General features: G+C 37.0%; 2 protein-coding genes and 1 long non-coding RNA gene across 15 annotated transcripts; 1 reads left to right on the top strand and 2 right to left on the bottom strand.

Moving 5' to 3' along the window:
• Nucleotides 1-817: 817 nt before the first annotated feature.
• LOC130715177 (uncharacterized) lies at nt 818-5,197 on the bottom strand. Of its 11 annotated transcripts, none has more exons than XR_009011571.1 (10): nt 4,223-5,196; nt 3,943-4,023; nt 3,799-3,865; nt 3,662-3,713; nt 3,328-3,478; nt 2,552-2,675; nt 2,415-2,466; nt 2,215-2,295; nt 1,674-1,758; nt 818-1,166 (listed from the first exon to the last, which is right to left on the bottom strand). It is a non-coding gene; the product is annotated as an uncharacterized LOC130715177 (long non-coding RNA). The 11 variants fall into 11 exon arrangements; XR_009011572.1 differs by having other exon boundaries at nt 3,943-4,014; nt 4,223-5,195; XR_009011574.1 differs by lacking the exons at nt 3,662-3,713; nt 3,943-4,023 and adding an exon at nt 3,569-3,631 and having other exon boundaries at nt 3,714-3,865; nt 4,223-5,197.
• Nucleotides 5,198-5,425: 228 nt separating this feature from the next.
• Nucleotides 5,426-8,233, bottom strand: LOC130715175 (uncharacterized). Of its 3 annotated transcripts, none has more exons than XR_009011568.1 (6): nt 7,836-8,229; nt 7,394-7,463; nt 6,861-6,964; nt 6,682-6,748; nt 6,429-6,545; nt 5,426-5,710 (listed from the first exon to the last, which is right to left on the bottom strand). XR_009011568.1 is itself a non-coding variant. In XM_057565248.1 (6 exons), exons 1-5 carry the CDS (start codon nt 7,986-7,988, stop codon nt 6,472-6,474), a joined length of 465 nt encoding a protein of 154 aa, XP_057421231.1. In that variant the 5' UTR covers nt 7,989-8,233; the 3' UTR covers nt 5,426-5,700; nt 6,429-6,471. The 3 variants fall into 3 exon arrangements, 2 of the variants coding, with proteins under 2 accessions (XP_057421231.1, XP_057421230.1); XM_057565248.1 differs by having other exon boundaries at nt 5,426-5,700; nt 6,429-6,542; nt 7,836-8,233; XM_057565247.1 differs by having other exon boundaries at nt 6,429-6,542; nt 7,836-8,231.
• Nucleotides 8,234-21,496: 13,263 nt separating this feature from the next.
• Nucleotides 21,497-21,958, top strand: LOC130713341 (uncharacterized). Its single transcript, XM_057563113.1, has one exon. It carries the CDS (start codon nt 21,497-21,499, stop codon nt 21,956-21,958), a length of 462 nt encoding a protein of 153 aa, XP_057419096.1.
• The last annotated feature ends 837 nt before the right edge of the window (nt 21,959-22,795 follow it).

The following is a 22,795-nucleotide window of genomic DNA, read 5'->3' as shown; positions in this document are numbered from 1 at the left end:
GAGGTTAACCATTCTGCATCAACCTCAGAATTTTCATCTGATTTGCATGGGGTATCATAGCTCAAGTACTCTCTCTCGACACCAGGAAGCTTTGACAACATGTAGTTGTTGACTTGCTCGACACTCTCGAGGGTCGGGGCGAGAATCACTCTTTCTTGGAAGTACGTATCATTTTCCAAGTTCGCCACTAAGTTCAGATAAGTAAAATTAATCAATTCAAGAAGAGGATCAGAACCTTGTCCAATCAACAAATCTGACGGAATCTCAATTGTGGTTTCAGCCTCGTCTATGGTACTAACTGTTCCGTCACCCACGTTAAGAAACTCTCTAGTGTTTTTACTCGTGCGTTGCACGGGAAATTTTACTTTTATTATTTAGGCATGTATCATATTGAATTGTATTCATAACAAATTCGATATACCTAAATCAATATTTGCTGATTTTTTTTTATTTACCTGTTAGAATTAAGAGACTAAAAAAGATGAGCATTCAACAAAATAGAACCACAACAAATATCACACAACTTGCAAAATTTCACACAACTTTTTATATAGAGTTACTTCTAAAATTATTCAAAAAGTTATGTATAATATACTGAAAATTTATTTTTAACATTAAAGTTTTTTTTATGTTAAATTGTTCCTCCCCTTAGAATAATTTTACTCGTGATTTGTACAAAAAAAAAAGAACTATTGTTATGTAGTACAAATTTCACATGAAACTACCTATTAGAAGAATAAATAAGGAGAGATAAAAGTACATTGTAAAAGGTAAAATAGGGAAACAAATGATATGTTTTAGAAAGTTAACAAAATTAATTGCATTTTTTAATATGTGTGCATCTTCTATAAATGACACTTATATTGAAACGGAGGGAGTACTTCACAATAAGTTCAATCTTTCATACACTAATGCTTATCTTGAAATCCCAATTCAACTTGTTCTTTTTGTTATAAACACATTCAATTTAACATATCTTGTATATGCATATGACAGCTTCTAAGTTCTATCATAACAGGAGTATGCAATAGCCTGCTATATGCTTTCTTCTCCCATGTATTTTCTCTGTTCCATGTCCACTCACCGTATGTACTTCACATACTTTTCATAACCATATGAGCTTTATGTTTCAGATGAAATTATACACATCCATGTAGTAATCGTACCTGCATAGTGAACCAAAAAAGAGAGAATATGTAAAATTTGAGAAAGTATATTATATAGAGATTGAACCACATTTAAAGCCAAAAAATGTAAAAGGTATGTCTAAAATATAAGTCAATCTACATATAAAAAATAAACAGGGAAGATAAATAATGATAACTTGTGCTATCCAGGCTGAATGCCTAGAATAAAGAATTCATAATTGTGTGAAAGAATGAGTTAATTGCTTGAAAACTTTTGAGAGCATCTTCCAGTGCCAATATCCCATCCCTCTTAAAAATGGTATAATTTCTCTCACGTAAGCCAATTTGCGACAGTGTCTTAAATTTGAATCAGTATAGCAATAAGAAAATGAAATTAACATGGCTCAGAGTTCAGATCAGGATGAAACATACAATTCACTTAATAACTTGAAGTAAGTTTACCTATTAAAATAATAACTCATGTTAGATTAAAGAACCATGTCTTACCATGGAAAATGCAAATTGGATGAGAATGAAACTACTTACATTGCAAGAAGGCTACATAACAACCTGGATTTCCTGAATATGGTCTCCTCAAAGGAAGAGTTACTGGATATTCACTGTAATAGTCCTGCAGCAACATCACAACACCAATACTTCAAGATGAGATTCCAATTAACTCATACATGAAACAAACAAAGACAGTAAATCAATGCAATCAGACCTATAGCAGCAGAAGAATATCACAGGAGAGAACATAAATTATGCACTAAATAATGATTAAACGTACCAGCATAAATAAGAGACAGTGAAAATAATGATTTTTTTAACATATAAGGTGCATTAGCTTATCAACTTGTGATTCAGCATAACTTACAGAATACAGTTCCTTCTGTTGATTACAAATACTTGGCTGAAAACTGTTAAAATCCATTACTTTGCTAATATGGATTAGTTTCTAAGGAAGTCATGTTATTTGTTTATCGAAATCTTCCAAGAGCAACAAAAAACAGCATTTCTTAAGTTTTATGAAGCATGTATTAAGTGTTAACATCATCGCATAGTGGGAAAGCTAGATTATACTCACCTTTTCTGACTTGTGATCAGGTATATTGAAGCTCAAAGCTACTTTTTTACTAACTTGAGAGGACCTAAAAGCTCCTTGCTGCTGTCAAGTTAGAGAGTTTGGTCAAATGAAAATAAACAAAAATAGAAAAATTAAGTGCTCATAATAATTTTTAGTCACGTAATTACATACTTCATATCACAAACAAACAATGTGAGTACCTTCATACATGATAATAAGGCACTATGCAGCACTTTATTCTCTGCTACGCACCTGAATGATCATGTTTCTGCAATTAGTAACACAATAGCTATTTTGTGAAGAGCTTCACTTTATTATAACAGATGACCACACTTACCCAAGAAAGTCTTTATTTACATCACTCGCTCTGCTACATCAGCAAGGATTGCCTGATCCACAGCCCATCCTGAATGGAAGTGAGGCAACATGTATGACATATCTTCACCCTTCTCTTATTAGGACTGAAACAAACATGAATGAAACTAATATTAGGATTAAGTACTAAACAATGCAGAAGAAATAAGTACTTGAAGGAAGAGTTTTGTCACTCATGGTGGTTTTACCTACTCAACTATCAAAATTACCATAAAATAAAGAATCCATGGATCAATTAGTGGTATAGATACCACAATTCAGCAAAAGAAGAACCAGCAAATGAATTTTATCAAGAGATCAAGATTAAATAATTAATATAGCTCAAATTTTCATTTGGTTCTTATAAAAAGGACCAAGATTTTTCTTTTCTTTCATGCTTATAAATAGGACCGGAGGGAGTATTTATAAAAAACAGAAGCAAGATTATCGTAGTTCCTTGAAACCATCATCTTGAGGCATAGAAGTTCACCAAGAGAAACCTATCTAGACATCTACCTAAAATGAAGTGAGTACCACAATTTAATGTGGAGTGGCCATTTAAGCTTCATTATAGTCAGGAAGAATCATGGCAACAGAGAAAAAGAGAAGATCGTACAGAAAGCAAATAAGTAGAGAACAAAAAGGATAAAGGGGGAGAGTAAGGAGGAAAAAGTGAAAGAGATAGAGAGAAGATTCACAACAACTAACATGTTTGGTTTCTTCCAATTGAGAAGGTAAAAAATATGGAAGAAGCCTAACCTATTTAAGTGCAGGGCATCAGCAAAGAGTAAAAAATACGGAAGAAATCATGAATGAACAGTTGTAGAAGGGGTATGAATACAATGATTCCCAGAAGCCGAAGCAGAAGCAGCAGCAGCAACATCCCCATTATCTTCCAATGCACCTCCACCTAGTAACAAACACAAACACACTCAATTTCCTTCAAATCTCAAAAATGCATGCGGTGACAGATTAAAACGGGAGAATGAATCTCACTCACTCTTAGATAAAGACATTCTTTTTCTTCTACAATTGATTTTAAAGACTATATCAGAATTACATACTGCATATCACAAACAGACAATGTGAGTACCTTCATACATGATAATAAGACACTATGCAGCACTTTATTCTCTGCTACGCACCTGAGTGATCATGTTTCTGCAATTAGTAACACAATAGCTATTTTGTGAAGAGCTTCACTTTATTATAACAGATGACCACACTTACCCAAGAAAGTCTTTATTTACATCTCTTGCATCATATCTAACATATTCAAACTTGTATAATCCCAGACCTGCAGAGAGATACAAAAGAATTAACGAAATTATCAATAATAGAATAAACAGTGTTTCAAAGGAAAAAAAGGCATACTTGGAAGTGCGGAAATAAGGAGAATCGACATCCTTGAGGCAAGAAGCACATATAATGAAATTTCTCACCTATCTGAAATCCCTTATATCCAATGCTAAATTTCATTAGAGTAAAGCAACTTAGATATGGAACTCTCAATTCAAGTGAGAAACATAGAATACATAAATCAAATAAAAATTTAAATTTTACATAAAATTAAACAAAGTAGATTCACAGAAAGGAGGATAAATGACCTATTAAAATATTTGAAGAAATAGAATCATCCTCTCTAGCAAGATACCTTGATATCAGGTGGCAACTGGCAAGTTTGAAGGTATGAAAAACGGTAGAAAGGGGGGGTTTGAATAACGTTTTCAGTACAAAACTACCACCTTAAAGATTTTGACAAATCTTTCGAGAACTTAAGTGCTAAAGATAAAAGATAGAAAAGCACACAAGGATTTTATCCTGGTTCACTTGATAAATCACTCAAGCTACTCCAGTCCACCCGTTAAGGTGATTTCTTCCTTCTTAGAATGAAGGCAATCAACTAATCAGGTAAGAGTTACAACTGCACTTGAAACCTACAAGTGACTAACAATTACACTGACTTAGCTCACACTAAGATTCACTCTCTTAGTCTTCTCTAGGATCCGATCAACCTTGATCTCCTAAAGGAACTACCACTAAGATTCACTCTCTTAGTCTTCTTAAGGATACTGACCTACCCGGTCCCTTAAGGAAAATCAAACAACTGTTTGAGGTTGGTGTTTACAAAGGTTTGCTTCTAAGTAAGCTGAGTGTAAACTAAATAAATTACAAGATGAAAGAAAGCTTAGAATATTTTTGAATATGTCTTGCGCGTGTGTATTGCTTCTTGCTAGTTTCTTCTCGCCGCTTCTTTCAATCTTCAGCCTCTATATATACTCCAAGGATTAGGGTTGAGCGTTGCATGGGAAATGCTACCGTTGGAGGGCAGTTCTGGAAAATCCAGCTTCTGCTGTGGCTGAGAACGTTAGGTAGGTCGTCAGGAAGGTACACTTGCTTTTGTACTTGGATAGCGACTTGACCTTTTAACCTAGGAGACTTCTGATCAGAGGAATACTTCATATTGGAACTTGTGAAGCCGGTTGATCAGAGTCAGAGGGAAAGCACAGATCCTCTGACCATTGTATCTTCTGATTCTGAACTCAGAGGGAAGAACATGGCCTTCAGAGTTTCTTGCTTCTGGACTTCAGAGTTTCCACTATTCAGCTTCTGGATCTTCAGAGTCTTCTACACCATCAGAACATCTGAACCTTCAGTGTTTCTTGGTTATCAGAACTTCTGGATCTTCAGAGCTTCTAGCGACTGAGTCCACATCAGAGTTTGTATAGCTTCAGAACTTCTGAAGCTTTTCCACTGTTCATACTGAACATGGTGAATGCGAAAGCGTTGCTTGGGTCACTCTTTATACACAGTGCTTCTGATTTGTGTGAGATTGAGTTGAGGTCAGAGCCTGTAAATAGCACACTCAGAAAAACACGTTAGAGTACCACAATTGTTCATATCAAAAGGTTAACTTGTAATCATCAAAACATAGAGTTGTACTACTAGATCAAAACTTGATCTTACAAAGTTGACAACAATCTCAGCCAAATCTGCAATAAGCTGCCCTATTCAGATACTTTGACAAATTCTTTCTTGAAAACCCTTTTGGATTTGCAAAGCTAGCTCTAGGGTGAAGCTATTTATGCAACTTCCATGCCCAAAATTTCTCAGGTTAATTAAAGCTACCTTCTGATATAACCTTGCAAAAAAAATTTAAGGGATTAAGGGACAAAGATTAAGGAAAACCATACATTGGTTCATCCTCTCTTCAGCTACTGCAATTGCTTTCTTTGAGTAAAAATTTCTCCCAAATACTTATTATTCAAGTAGATTCAACGTAGAAACTGGTACTTAGTTAAAAAGTATTAATTGGTATGTGTTGTTAAACTGCATTTCTATTGTGATCTCCTTCTAAGATTTCTGAGACATTTGATGTAGAGCAAGCATAAATGAAGCATTTTAAAATAGAAGATTGAGGAAAGGGAAAATAAGAGTGCATTATAGAGTGATAGACCTTTCCTCTTTAGCTAGATCCCCAAAAGTCAGAAGTTTGAGGGGCATTTTCAAGATCTCTTGATAAATGAGTATAATAATACAATTTACATATAATAATTCACAGAGACATGAGAACTATTTCAAAATTATCAGAACTCAAAAATCAATTGCATGATAATTTTCACTTCGTCAAATAGGCTACTGAAAGAAGCATTACTAAATCACAGAGAAGCAATAATATGAAGAAAAACCAATGTTGAAATTAAGTGAGATGAAGCCATTCAGAGGTTACTTAATTTTAGCATTATAACTGAAACAGCTATAAGGAGATGTCTATAAGTATGTTAAACAACTACTTAACATGTTACAATACTCATCAGTCACATACACACAATTATAACCTAAATATAAATTGAACATACCGATACCGGTCCTTTCTCTCTTGCAGGTCTTTCATCAGCTTTCTTATAATGATTTTCTATGTACTGCTTTGCAACTGCAACCTTCTATTTGGTCACACATGAATGTGCTTCTTACTTCTGTCAAACAGGAAAATAAATGGCAGTGAATTAATGAACTTAAGCAGTTTTAAGGAAGTGATTAAATTTCACAGAGAAAAAATGGAACAATATGCCATAAAGTTCAGAAAATGCAAATGCGTGGGTAGTCATGTACATGAAAAATTGAGGGTAAACAACATCTTCTCCACGTCTCTGCCTCCGCCCTCGACTACCACCACCACCTGTTCACATGAACCAAAAACCCCTTTAAGCTAAACAAACCACACAACCATTGACTGATAAAAATGAGTCAAAATCCAAAAAACAGCCAATCATTAGTATAATAATAATCACCTGATGAAAAGGGACTCCCACCAAAGAAAGATGAGAATATGTCAAACGGGACAGAAAAGTTTCATGCAAAGCAGACCAATTGGTATGAAGAAAACATAGGTGTACTGCAGAGGCAAAAGGAATCAGAACTGACTGGGTAATGCAAGAGTATATCGCGTTGATGACAAAGATGAGTAGGACACCTCTGGATTACACATATAGAAACTAAGCACATATAAAAAGTATTGTAAGGCTCTTGAATCTTAATGTCACCCACACTACCAAAAATTATTTCAAAAAAGCGACAAAAGTCCTATCTTGCTCATGAATTCCAATTCCTAAGTGCATCTGGCTACGATAACAGAGCACGAACACAGTACCCCTGCCCATTTGTTCTCCATATTCTCATGCCTTAGAACTTATGCTAATTTTTTGAACTCTAAATCTAAAATTTTCACAGACAAAAGTCCTCCTTTTCATTCTTACAAAAAATCAATTCTCTATCTGGGCCTTTTACAAATTACAAATAATCAATCTAACCAAGCCATACCCACCATAATTATCATATATCTCACGCTTCTCAGGGTCATTCAGAACCTCATAAGCTTGTGCCAACTCCTTGAACTACAACATAAATTAGACAAACACAGGTCAAGCCTCACCTTACTTGCTTTCGCAATCTAACCACTCCTTACCACTACATTATCAGAATGAAACTATGAATTACAACTTCTATACAGCACAATTCAAAATAATTCAGCAACACAGTGCCACACTATACCAAAACCCACCACAAATTCTTCCCACAAACTAACAAAATTTCCAATTTTTTGACAAATTCCAACCCTAAATCGATCAAAATATACACAAAACCACAAAACCCCTTTTGCAATCTAAATTAATCACAAAACCCCAAATCAAACAATTAAGATAACTAATCAACCCTAAAACAAACAATTAATCAAAAACGAAGAAAATTAAGATGAGATTAGCAACCTTTTCAGGATCACCACCCTTATCAGGGTGATTCTTAATGGCGGCTTTCTTGTAAGCTTTCTTCAAATCATCTTGCGAAACGGTCTTAGAGACACCCAAGATGTCGTAGTACCTGGTGCTGTCACTCTTCTTCGGCGGCGCTCTGCCAAACATCTTCGCGGCGCCGATTGATCGGAATTCGGAAACCCTAGTTGTTCGAAGATGAGAAAATGTTAAGGAGAAAACACGGACAAACCATCATGCAAAGCCAACTCAATCGGATTCTAAACTTGAAGCAAATAAAACACAGAAATCAAAATAAAAACACGCAGCAACAGCATAAACGAAATCACAGATTGGCGAGAAACGAAGAAAGAGGATAAACTGCAGTTCCAATTCAATGAAAACAAAAGAGCGTCGAGTAGAGTGCAGACCTCAAGTTTGAAGTGGAAGAATCCGAGGAGGGTGGAGATGAGGCGGAGGGAAATCTATTCCGCCGCCGCCAGAGAAACACCTTTATTCTTTGTGAGCTGTGCAATTGAAAAAATGAGGTGGAAAAGCTGACGTGTAAATAATTAAGTGAGAATTAATCTCGGAGCGACACGTCACTAACTTGGCCTGTGAGAGCGACACGTCATGCTAGAAGTTGTTCTTTTCTAATATATATAGATCAGCGCATTCTTTTAATAGGAATAAATTGTGTAATGCCTTACGTACACTAAATTAATGGTATACGTTATGACAAAACCTAGTTAGCAAATTTATCTTTAACATTTACTTAATTTCTGTAAAGGATTTAAAATGGCCGGCCTCTGCTGGTGCTGGCTGCACCCACTAATTCTGTAGCTTCTTGGTAAATCCCACTTAACTAGTTGTATTAAGATATGACACTTAAATGAGAATGTAGATCCCAGCTTCATTAACCAAACACTTCTCGTTGTTATTCCTAAAGTTAAAAAGTCCCAACACTTTTTGTAATTACTCCGAAAGTTAAATAGTAAATGTATGCTAGCGAGTTTTATCCGATTAAGACTTTTTTACTAGTGCAACTTATAAAAAAAAATAGTGCAATTTTTGTTTTAATTACAAAAATAGTGTAAATCGCCACTTTTAAATTTTTTTTATGAAATTGCTAGGGCAGTGTGGCGACACCATATATATATATATATATATATATATATATAATTTTACTTTGTTTTTTAGTGACGGAACAACGTCCGTCACAAAATCCTAGTATATAATATAAAAAGGAATTATTAATTTGAGAAGGTTTGCCGTCACAAACAGTGTTTCGTCGCTAAAACTTTGCAATGGAAATATTCCCACTCCAATTTTCGTTGCTAATTTATTTTTCATTATTCACTAGGATTTTGTGATGAAAATAATTCTGTCGCAAACAAAACCCTGTCGCCAAATATTTTGCGACGGAAATCATGTCACTTCACACACCGTCACTAATACCATTTGTATTACATATTAGGATTTTGTGACGCATATGACTTTGTCACTAATAAAGAAAGTCAAATAAAAAATAGGGTGTCGCCACTTTAAGTGGCAATTTATTTATACTACTTTTGTAATCAAAACAAAAGTTGCACTAATTAGGGAAAATTTTGTAAAAACTATACTAGCCATGTAAAAAAGTCTCAAATTAACCTTTGCAATGTGTTTTTTAAATTGGTGACAAAGAGTACTATTGCTTATAAAAGGTTATGGTCTTGTCTTCCTGCTATAATTGACGAGTCCCAATTTGCTTTTGTCCCTAATCATCTTATAACGGATAGTGCATTGGTGGATTTTGAGAATTTTCACTATATGAAGAAAAAGATAATTAATTAGAAGGAAGGGAATTGAGTCATGACTTTTAAGCTTGATATGTCAAAAATGTATAGCAGAATCGAATGAGAGTTCTTAAGGAGTACCTTAACTCATGATACTTCCAGCTTCGTAGGTGAATTTAGTTTTGAGATGTGTGTCGACAATCTCCTTCTTGGTCATATGATTAGTGGTTAAGAAGGGGTTTGCGCCAAGAAGACTCTTTATCTATTATCTCTTTATTTTGTGCAAGGAGGTGTTGATCGGAATGCTTATTAGGAAGTCCATGAAATTGTTGAAAAGGGACCACATTACAATAGTCTCCAAAACGTCACACGTACCCCTTTGAAACAATGTTAGCAGTGAAATACACCCCCCTTTGATATCATGATATGTTTCATCAGTGCGTGCAAATTTCAACATAATTTGTTAAGTGCATTTACAAGGTTGCATTCGTACAATTGCAAACATAATTTATAAGTAAGTGCGTGATATATTAAACCAAAGAAGCAACCTTTTACACATGACTCCCTCTTGTCCTCTCCTGCACTTGATCGAAGTATATCGTAAGAGGCACCGACCCACTATATTTATAAAGGGAGAAATTTATACAAGTCCATTTCATATTTGTTTTTGTAAATTGAAAGATCCAATTTTTTAAACAATGCAATAATACAGATTTTGATTTTTGTTCTTCAAGAGAATACTTCATTTTTCTGTTTAAGATTCCCACCCCCCTTAAACTTGCGAAACAAATTTGATCAACAAGTCCAATCAATATCTTAAACAAGGTGTTAGGAAATAGTATAGCTGACAACACAAGAAAATAACGTGAAAACTCTAAAATTGGAGAAAAAATCACGACCGTTGCCTAAATCGACAACCAGATAATTATCATTATGTGAAAGTTGTTACAACACTTAGACTTCTCTCACTCTCTCCCCAATACCCCAATACAACCACACTCTCACGAAGTAAATATTTAAATTAAGCCAGATATAAGGTTAAAGTATTACTGACTGGTGCATATAAAAAAAAGCCTTGGTCCAATATATAGCCTTGGTCTCCCCCTTACTTCACCACCTAAGCAATGTGGGACTTCACCAATAGCTAATTTTTAATCTTCTTCTTTATTTTAGAAACTTGGCAATGTGGGACTTGACAATCAAGTAATCAACCCTAACACGAGGTGCTAACTACGGGAACAGAGGTGAGCGCGCGGGGTGCTCTAGGCGGTGGTGGATCATGTTAGAGCACTTGATCCACACACTTGAGCAGCACTTGATAATATTCACAGCGGAGGATGACCATATATACTCCGACGTTCAAGTTACTTGGGAATAAAGTGAGGACCCAGAATGAGAATGTGTGTCCCGACTGATTCTTTGGTGGTTGCTTATGTATGCAAGGGTCAAAGGATTTAAGGATATGCCAATGCGCATTGCTCACGTTCCTTGGTGCCGCGTGTCTGCAGTTTACCCTCATATAATTTGGGTCAATTCTCCTCGCAACAAACTGATTGATGATGGATGTTTACTCTTCCTACTACTATGCTTACCCTCAAGCGATTGAGGGGCACAGTCTAGGGCATCGTGTATGATGTGTTTGGATCTCATATGATATTTGGGTGTGGCCTCGCTTCCTGCACTTCTTATAACTATTTGATTGTCTTGCTCTTTAACTTAGTGGACAAGCGAAGCTCGATTTGTCTATTGCCATACAATTAATATAATTCAATACATAGGTGTGGTTGTCGTCACCATCTTATAAGTCGTATTCTATTAGCTATATCTCAAGTCTTTGGAGAGTGAGTCGGTTGCAAAACTGACTAAGTTGAGAGTGTTATGCACATCGGAAGACTTGTTAGCCAGTCGCGACTGTTTAGGTATGGGTCAATTATAACTTTATAAGGGTCGGTTAATTAGCAATTCAAGTGTTCGGCCACTAGATTAGGCATCACGTGCATTGATGGTTGACTCGTGGAGACAACCGCAACAGTAGGATCCTCTTGCTTTGGTTTTTACCCTTTAGCAATGGCCGACATCCAAAATGATAGTCCCTTGATTATGGTCTTTACATTTGGTGATAAACGAGCTATATGGACAATATATGAGGATCATGTTTTAGAATTCGAAATAGGCTTAATTCTACACCAAAAGCTAATTTTGGAGTGATGATTGCTCGACCAAATATATACACTCAATGGTCATATGTCTAGTCCATTCGACACTTATTAACATACCCCCTCACGTTAAAGGTTGGACATCTGGATTGTGAAGTTTGACGGACTAGACATATGCTGGTGACTTAATAAACAAATACTATATAAAATAAACTCTAATATCATATTATAATGCAAATTTATTGTAACCCCAACATGCAAACTAGTTTAGGGATGGTTTGCTGTCTACTTTTGATTGGTTATTTATTCTTTTATCTTATACTTTAGCACCCAAAATTTATACTACTTCTATATGAATGGTTTGCTGTCTACTTTTGATTGGTTATTTATTCTTTTATCTTATACTTTAGCACCCAAAATTTTGTATCATACATTTTGCTAGCTAATTAAAAAATCATGTTTTAGCCTTTCTCTTAATTTATTAATTTACTGTCCCAACTATTGGGGCAGTGCATTAAAATAGCTCAGGAAAGAGTCAATTCTCGAATTCTTAAAGGTTTCTTTTTAATAACACTGCAGCCAGCTAGATGTTTGTCTTATTGCTCTTTCAAGAAAAACAAGAGATAAGAGACCACTAAAGAAAAATAAACAATAAAGTATTATTAGTATCCAGTACATTTTGTAAATAATTTTAAATTTAAATAACATAAAAATATAAATTAAATATTATATTGAAAGTATATTGAGGGAATATAATTAGTAATTATTTTAAAAATAAACTAAAAATAATCAGATACATATAATATTGTATGTTGAAAATTTAAATCTACGAAAAACTTTTTTTTCCAAAAGAAAAAATGATAAGAAGAAACAGATTTTTTTTGTATGAGTTTATCTTTTTTTCTTTGGTAGATTGTATGAGTTTATCTAGTTTTGAATTGTGTGGCAAGTAGCAATAACAAATATGGTGGCAGATACCTAAATATAGAAAACAAAAGACGAAAATAAATGAGGGTCCAGAGAGATGCCGGCAAAAAAATTGATTGGTCCTTAAGAAAATACTAGCCATGTCTTCTAAGAGAAAATACTAGTCATTTTCAAAAAAAATTTAAAATACTGATCTAAGACTAAAAGCATGGATCAAAGCAGCATGAACGAGAAATATACGTATTAATGTCGCCAAGTAGATAATATTAATAAGCATATGTGACCTTCAAACAGTATTTAACTATTCATTCATTCATTCTCCATGAATAATATTATTGGTTCCCTGCCTGAACAGATCGAGGTGCTGATAGAGTTTGCTGAGAGATTTTAGTAGTGCTTAATTAGCAAGGATTTTCTTGAAAAACATGGAAGAAGTTCTATTTGAGAAGGAGGGATGCACATCATCCCATTGCCATCACTGGTGCAATATGTATTCCATGGCGGAGTCAGAATTTTAATTTAAGGGGAAAAAACTAGCAGAATACTAGAATTGTTTTAATTTTGTTCCCACATACATACATTTTTTGTGGTAATAATTTTTTATAAGTAGAAGAAATATATAATTAATATTTTTTGATGAATTAAAAAAGAAAATATACAATAACTTGAGTACAAAAAATACTTTTTTTTTCTCGATACATCGGAAAGGTAACAAAACAACAAAAAAAACTACCCGACGCCTAACGAATCCCTAAGCAGCAGGACTTCGAGGTCCACACTAGGAGAAAGACAAAGCCTAAACCCCACCCCAGACTGAGCTTCCTTAGCCATTGAATCAGCCACTTGATTGCTGTCCCGGTGCACTGCCTTCACATTGATACGCCATCTTCTTCGCAGGAGCAATTTGATCTCACCAATTTCTGGTACAAAACGGTCCAACTCACCATTCCAATAGCCGTGACCAGCTCTTGACAATCAACTTCGCACTCAAGCTGCCGGTGACCCCAATCCCACACCATAGTTAGGCCATCCCTGAGGGCTATTGCTTCTGCAATCAAAGCACTGCCACCATGCACAGTGTTCATGAATCCACGGACCCAACGCCCCTGCTCGTCCCTGCAAACCCCTCCAGCTCCCATGACGTTACTCTCCAAGCCATAGCTTCTGTCAGTATTAATACAAAAAATACTAATTAACCGACTCATAATTAATTTGAAAGTAATGGCCTTTGATATGATAATGTTAATTTAAGAGTAAATTACACTTCACTACTTTGAGGTTTTTCTATATCACACTAAACTCCAAACTTACTCAAATATTACACTCCACCCCATTTTTTGTTAGGAAATAGTGTAAAAAAAATTGTTATCTACTTGAGAAAAATGGGGTGAAGTGTAATATTTGAGTAAGTTTGGAGTTTAGTGTCATATAACGAAACCTCAAGGTAGTGGAAAGAAATAATTAACCAGTGAATTCACTTGGTTAACTTGGAGTTTGAAAGAAAAAAACATATCAATATTTCTAAAGAAAACATGAGATATGAGAGTCCACCAACAAGATGCTCATTATGGATGGATAATCTCTATGAAAAAAACAAATTAAACAGATATATAGGAGATATCGGATAATCTTGCCTAAGGCCTCTCCCGGGCTTGAAAGAGGGAAGACATTCCACAAAATAGAAAGCTGCAATGAGGTAATGCATGACATTATTAATTATAAGACCCAGGATGCCTGTAGGAAAATCTAATTAAGAGGGGTCAGTGTCTTCCTTAAGAACTCCATAGAAACTTTGTCAAATGTTTTCTCCAGAACTATTTTGAAAAACAAGTTCCCTTTCTTAGACTAAGACAAATTCATGTGATGAACAATCGCTTGGGCGAGGAACACACTGTCATATAATTCATAAAATAATTTATAGCTCTATAACTTGTTTAATTTAAATTAATTATGATAATTTTAAATTTATCTAATATTATTCAATGGGTTGACGTAGGTTCAAATCGTCCATATATATGTTTGGCTCTCCTAGATAATGTCTTGAATTCTAGTCTTGCTTAAAAAAATCTATTAATTATGTGAATGTTTCTAGTTTAAACATAAAAAATTGTCGAGATATACCTCAATGAAATGAGCAAAGAAAATATTACTTGTAAGACCCAAATCTAAAACAAAATAGGGAACATAGTTATTTGAAGTTCAAACTCCATATTTAACAGCTTAGGATCGATGTCTTTGATTCAGCTTAGGAGTACTTGACTACGAGATTCGGTGCATTGCTGGTACTCCCTCCGTTCCCTATTATAAGTCACATTTTTTGAAAAAAATTTGTTACAAAATATAAGTCACTTTCTAATATCTAGGAAGCATTAAATAATTTTTTCCAAGTTCACCCTCATATTTAATATGAAAGAGATGATAAACTTTAGAAGTATTAACTTGGAAAGAGAAAATCATAGGAAAGTAAATAAGGGTAATCTAGGAAAGTAAATCATTTTTTTTACAAATTTATTACTAGTAACTACTTTTCTTAATCTAAGAGAATTAGTTATTTGTGACTTATATATAGGAACGGAGGGAGTATAACATTAATTTGACTACGCGATAGGAAAATGTCTTAATTAAGGAGACAATGTACTTTAATTAATGTGAAGATTTAATTTAATTTTTAATAAATTTTCGGCTGGACTCTTAAATAGTCACATATAATTTACAATAACGTTTAAATAACAATGGGAATCTGCAGAGTATCTGGTTTAGTTGGGCACAATCATTCAAAAGAATTTAATTTGTTTATGAAAATAATTCATGCCACAAGGAAATTTATACATAATTTTATCATAAGAAATCGTTAAATAGAAAACTTCATTTACAAAATGACTTGTCAAGCAACAGTTTCTCTAAAAAATGATACTAGTATATGAAAGTTGAGAGATGTTTAATTACATGATAGAGCCCGTAGCTGTAAAGTCCATCTCCGATCCGGCCCCCATCTTTTATTCACATGTTCCATCGAGTTTGTTCATATTATTCTTTTTTTCTCTCCTAGGGTTCACTGTTTGATTTTATTGCAGTTTTCATTCTAGGGAGAGTCTTTTTCCCAGATCTTGCTGGTTTCCTTCCTTTGTCTTTTGCAAGAGGATCGTTTTTGTGTCTCTCACTTCTTTGACTCCTTTCTCCTGCTTTTAAGTTCAGAAGCTTGGCTCTAGAGGAAGCTTCTGGTTCTTGAGATCTGCGAAGTTTTCTGACCAATGGAACACTTGGAGCTCCCACAACAGCCCCTTGTTGATGAAACCATGACGGGGGATGGTCTGCTTCCTACACCAATCCCTCTTTCTCTTGACGGTGCTACCTTAGACCTGCAAGTGGAAGAGGAAAACAGCTTGGAGTTAGCTAAACGTACTTTGATTGGGAAGGTTCTGTCTGACAAACCCATTAACAAGAATGTTATGAAATCTATGTTACTGAAAGCTTGGAACTTGAAATCTGGAGTCCAGATGACAGACATGGGGATCAACTGTATTCTCAGTACCTTTGTTGGGGAGAACTTGGCAAAAAGAGTCTATGAGGAGGGTCCTTGGAATGTAATGGGCAACATCCTGAGCTTGCAGCAGTGGATCCCAGAGTTATCAGTCTTTGAGGTAAAATTTAATTTTGTGGCCTTTTGGATCCAAATACATGGCCTACCTTTGGACCTCTTGAATACTTCCAACGCTTCTAAAGTTGCATCCCAGATTGGAGAAGTTTTACTGGTGGAAAACCCCAAAGTTGAAGGGAAACTCTTGAGACCATTTATAAGAGTCAAGGTGTTTGTAGACACAACTAATCCACTAGTTACTGGGTTCTGGGTCCCTAGGAAGAACTTGCCAAAGACTTGGGTTTTTATCAAGTATGAGAGACTTCATGGCTTTTGTTTCAACTGTGGCTTAGTGGGACATGAGCAAAAAACCTGCACAAGACCAAAAGCTATGGCAGCTTTCAACCCGACTTTACCAAGATATGCCCAGAATCTGGGAGTGTCAACAGCTAGATCTTTGGCTTCTATTGCTGTGGATAAAAGCACTTGGAAGGGAGAAAAAGCTGGAGGGGAAGGAGTAGCTACAGCTGAATCCGGTCGCCCAAGCCAAGATGACCAGGAACTGAGGTACTGGAAACAAAGGCTAATGAAGGAGAATAGAAACAAAACTGACATGGCAGGAACTAGCAAATCAGATATGGAAAATATGCACAGGCAACCAGATATTGAAACAAATGAGTCTAACAGCTCTACTGCTACAAACATCCCTACTCCTAATGAGGAGTGTGCTTGCCATGTAAGCACTAAGACAACAGAGCAAAGAGAACCAGCAACCAACCAAGGCCAAACAACAAACAATAAAACTGATGAACTTTCTACTAACATGGAAATCAACTTCCCTTGTTGCTGTCATGGGGGACAACACGAAGACCTTTCCCTTGCTGATCAGGAGAATGCAGCCAGAGATAAAGGAGCTGAAGTTGAAAGCATTCCAGTTACTAGAAGAGCCCTTTTGTCCTCAGGTCCTTGTGCTGGCCTAGGACCTTCTAATCTTCAGTCCCTTGAAATCCAAAAAGAATTCATAGGGACTAAGGAAGATCATGTCCTTCTTGATTACCCTAGTCCTACTCAAGGAGGAACTTCACTGTTTAGTGCTGAACTTTCAGATGCAGATATACTAAAGGCAAGAGGGAAATGTCAAGCTGATATAGGATCTCAAGGGAGAGAGATCAACCACATTGTGCAAGTAGACCACAGGAAAATAGTGATACCAACCAGATTACATAATAACACCCAGAAAAAGGCACACCACATGGAATTAATCAACAACGCTTATTTTGTGGAACTTCCAGAAGAGAGAGAAGGCAGACAGCTTCGAACCTTTAATTTTCTTGACAGCTACTGGGAATCAAAGCTGGTTAAAAAATTTGCTGAGGGAGTCACCTTAAAAAGGGTCAGAAGTTTATCTGAGGAAACTGGTGAGTCCTTTCCTGAGGAAGGAGGGCACAAGAGGAGACTTATGCTGTTAGGAACAGCAAATAACTATTCTGATGTTGATGGTTCTATGGCTGAGGAGGCGGGCCTTGCCTTGCCCCCACCCCCTAGATGAGTATTTTGTGCTGGAATTGTCGCGGTATGGCGGCTCCTGCGACAATCCTTGAGCTCAAGGACCTCTGCATACAGGTCCAGCCGTCACTGCTCTTTCTAATGGAAACCAGAGCCCACCTAGAAAGAGAAGATAACATGAAGAGAATGCTGAAATATGATCATTTGTTTTGTGTTGAAGCGCAAGGAACCTCCAGAGGACTATGCCTGTTCTGGACTGAACCATTCTCTATTGAAGTTCTTCAATTTTCCCAAAATTTCATACATGTTGCTGTAAAGGACAAGGTGAATGACAGACTTTGGCTAGGATCCTTCATCTATGCTAACCCTATTTACAACATCAGAAAGGCTATGTGGCCCCTGATTGCAGGTCTTAATACAGGAAATGATCCTTGGTTTTGTGTTAATGAGATTCTCAACCCTAGTGAGAAGGAAGGTCTTCGGGAACCGAACAGGAACAGGATTCAGAGCTTCCGGGACTTCTTAGATGATGCCAACCTAATGGACGTGGAACTAAAGGGTTGTAGGTTTACTTGGTTTAGTAATCCAAGAAACGGTTTTGTTACCAAAGAGAGAATTGATAGAGTGCTTGTCAACTGGTCATGGAGAACTCTCTACCCAAATGCAACAGTTGTGGCCCTTCCCATTATAAGTTCAGATCACTCTCCAATTAACATCCAGATCCATGCAAAGGTGAGACCCCAAAAGTCCTTCAAGTATGAGGCTCTTTGGGAGGAAGATGAGGAATGCAGACAAGTGATTCAACAAGGATGGAACAACCAAACCCAAAGCTCTAGGGAGGATTCTGATTGGGAAAAGCTTCTGAACAGAATGGGAAATTGCAAGAATTCCCTCCAAAACTGGAGCAAGAGTAAGTTTCGTAGAGCTGATCAAGAAATATGGGGTTTGAAGAAACAGCTACAGGAATTTCAGAACAGAACCTTAACCAGTGAAGAAGGGGAAGAAGCAAATGAAATTCAAAAGAAAATCAAGACCCTTTGGAAACAAGAAGAAATCTTTTGGGGGCAAAGATCAAGAGTGAAATGGTTGAAATGGGGGGATAAAAATACTAGATTTTTTCATGCTTCAACAGTTCAAAGAAGGGACAAAAATCATATTGCCAGATTGAAGTCAAGCCAGGGAGAGTGGATAGAGGGTCAACATAATATAGGCAGAATTATTCAGGATCATTTCACAGAAATCTACAAGAGCACAACCACCAACTACACCCTCGAGTGCCTTGAGGATACTCAACCTCAGATTTCTCAAGCTATGAATTTAAGCTTGATCAGGGTCGTTTCTACAGATGAAATAAAGAGTGCAGTCTTTGAATTAGGAGACCTAAAATCCCCAGGCATGGATGGTCTAAATGGCCTTTTCTTCCAGAAAAATTGGCCCACTATACATGAAGAGGTTAGCAAAGCAGTCAGCACTTTTTTCCTCACAGGTGAAATCCCTCTTGAGTTGAATGAAACAGTTGTGGCTTTAATCCCAAAAATCCCTCTACCTGAAAATTGCTCCCAGTTTAGGCCTATTAGTTGCTGCAATTTCCTTTATAAGGTAATTACCAAAATCATGGTTACTAGGCTTAAACCTTTCATGAATACTATTATTTCTCCTTTCCAAAGTGCTTTTATTGGGGGCCGACAAATACAAGATAATTTGATCATTGTCCAAGAAGCCTTCTACCACCTTAACAGATCAAAGAGAGGAAGGGAGAATCAGGTGATTATCAAGCTTGACATGAATAAAGCCTATGATAGGCTTGAATGGGGGTTCCTAGAAGCTACTCTCAGAAGGTTTGGTTTCTGCGAAGAATGGATTAAGTTAGTGATGATTCTAGTTAAAGGAGTAACTTATAGATACAAGGTCAATGGCATAGTTGGAGACAGTTTGATACCTGAGAGGGGTCTCAGGCAAGGAGACCCTTTGTCTCCTTACCTTTTCCTTTTGGCTATGGACGTCCTATCCAATATGTTCAGCAAGAGTCTCCACAAAGGCCTTATTAAAGGGTTTCAGCTGGCACCTTCTTGCCCAATCCTCACTCACCTTTTCTTTGCTGATGATGCTATTCTCTTTGCAAATGCTTCAGAACCTGAACTCTATCAGATCCAAAAGCTCCTCAACTTCTTCTCTCAAGCATCAGGACAACGTATCAATCTTCAAAAATCGGGCCTAATGAGCAGCAAACATCTCATGAGGAGTAGAAAGCACATTTTGGCTAACATTCTAGGTGTACAGATTTGGGATAAGCCGGAGATGTATCTTGGTTTACCCGCTGAGTGGGGGAGATCAAAGACTAGCTCTCTACAGTGGATCAAAGACAGAATTCTCAACAAAATTCAAGGGTGGAGAGGCTGCCTCCTAAATCAGGCTGGCAAGGAGGTTCTAATCAAAGCTGTCCTCCAGGCCATCCCTTCTTATGCTATGGCAATTCTCAAATTTCCTAAGACTTTCTGTAGTCAACTTTGTGCAAAGGTAGCCCAATTCTGGTGGAAAGGAAAGAAACAACGAGGCATTCATTGGTGTAGATGGGAAGTTCTTACCTACAGCAAAGAGGAAGGGGGCTTGGGGTTCAGAGATTTTGAAAGCATGAACCAAGCTTTCCTTGGGAAGCAGGCTTGTAGAATTCTGGATAATCCACATGCTCTATGGGTACAAGTTCTTAAGGGTTTATATTTCCTAAATTCGGAGTTCCTCCAAGTGAATAAAAAGAGACAAGCCTCTTGGGTTTGGGCCAGTATTCTACATGGCAGGGCCTTGCTTTTGAATCATGGGTTGTGGAACATTGGAGATGGCTACACTACAGATTTTTCAGAACACAAATGGGTTTCAGCAAACTCCTATGTCCAAGGAGGCCCTATGAATACTAAGGTGGCTGAATTTATAGACAGGAGCAATCAAACTTGGGATGTTCAAAAACTGAGGCATTCTCTCCCTAGTACTGAGGTAAGCAAGGTGCTGCAGACCCCTTTTCGTATTACAGCAGGAAGTGATGAACTTACCTGGCCTTTCAGACCTTCAGGCAAGTATGAAACCAAGTCGGGCTACAGGCAGAGTAGGAAAGCTACCTGTCCCGTAGACGTGAGAGCTGGTTCTTCGAACAATCCCACGAGCTTCCTATGGAAATCTATCTGGGGAGCTGGAATCCCACACAAGATTAAAAATTTCTTGTGGAAATTGTGTCATAATGCCATCCCTTTCAAGAGGAATCTGAGGAAAAGAGGGTGTGATGTGGATGGGAGTTGTCCAGTTTGTGAATCTGATGAAGAGGACTTAGTCCACTGCCTCTTTCACTGTCCTTGGGTTAGGCCAGTTTGGTTTGGAGGAGCTATGCAGTTAGACATTTAAGATATTAACACTACAACCTTTGCTAATTGGCTAGAAAACAAATTCTCTATTTTATGCCAAAGGGGAGAAGGAGCAGGAGAAGCCATTGCTTTCCTAGGTATCACTCTTTGGGAGGTTTGGAAAATGAGAAATGAATCTGTCTTCAAAGGCCGACCTCCAGACCCTAGGCTATGTTTACAAAAGATCAACCTCTCTCACAGAGAGATCTCAATAGAGACCAGACCAGAACCAGTCTCTGATGTTAGTCAAGGTAGCTCAAAGAGGATTTACCAATGGAGAAGACCCCCACAAGGTTACCTCAAAAGCAACACAGATGCAGGCCTAAATTTGCAAAATAATAAAGCCATGGGAAGTGTCTTATTTAGAGATGAAAGAGGAGACCTCACCTTTGGAGCCACCAAGCGGTTCTACACAACCAAGCCTATCCTAGCTGAAGCTTTAGCTCTTCGTGAAGCAGTTCTTACAGCCTCAAACATGCAGATTGGAAAAATTATTTTTGAATCAGACAACCTTCAATTGGTGGAAGCTTGCTTAAGGAGAAAAACAGTAGGGGTAATTCAAAATATAGTGGAAGATATACTCACTTGGAAGAGGAATTTCCCCAATTGGGGTTTCACCTGGACGGGGAGATCAGGAAACCAGAGTGCTCATGCCTTAGCTCGCTTGGCACTCCATAACTCACTACCTCCTTCTTGGTTTTGGAAGCCTCCTGATGATTTGAGAGCTGCCTTGAGTCTGGACAAGCAACGATCTCAAGTGTATAGAGTAAGGGGAAGAGCAGTTCAAGATGGTAGAAGAAGAGCTTGACTACTAAGGGAAGAAAGAGAGTCATGTTTCTGTTTGTTTTGTGTGTGTTAGGTGAAGCTCTTTTTGTTTTTGTTTTTACCCACCAATAATGCTGCATGCATTTATTTGATTCCCACGCTAGTGGTTGAGTTGGTGGTGGAGCCAGTGAACTTGACTACTTTTCTTCCCCCTAGAGTTTCCAAGCTTTCTTCTTTTAATTGTTTAGTTTTTAATCTCTTGTCCCCTTTGCCTTTCTTCAACTGCTGGCAGAGCCTTGTTTTCATTGTTTATTTGTTCGGCTGTGTGGGATCAACATGTTGCTCTTTGGGCCTTTGTGCCTTTTAATGAATGGATCTTTGATCTTTGACCAAAAAAAAAAAATAAAAAAAAATAAAATATTTGACTATATCTTTGGAGAGTGGTTTGGATGAGTAAGTAAATCACTGAACCATCCACCATATTTCACACTAACCAAAAAATAAAAAATATTTTTTAAGTAATAAGACAAAATTGCCCTTATCTCTTTATTTATTTTTTTTCTTTTTCTGCTTGACTTTGTCAATGCTACCGTCTCCTCCGCCAACCACTTCACCAATCGCAGAGCAAACACAAGGGAGTTAATGCCGAGGCTAGGTCTTAGATCAAGGTCCTATATATCTCCTCAGATCTCAGTTCTATTTCCTAAAACTTATGGTCGCCCCAACATGAGGTCATTGTTCTCGAGTCAGAAGACGACACTGAAGCTCCTAGGGAGTGCTGGTAACAACGACAAAAGGGACGAGTGGTGGTGTGTCTGATGAGGATCGGAAAATGAGGGCAGATATGGTGTGATGACAGTGAGAGGGGACAAGGATAAAA

The sequence above is a fragment of the Lotus japonicus genome, chromosome 4 (assembly GCF_012489685.1).
Source record: "Lotus japonicus ecotype B-129 chromosome 4, LjGifu_v1.2".
NCBI lineage: Eukaryota > Viridiplantae > Streptophyta > Magnoliopsida > Fabales > Fabaceae > Lotus > Lotus japonicus.
Note: the sequence above shows the minus strand (reverse complement) of the source record. Positions and strands in the feature narration are given on the sequence as shown.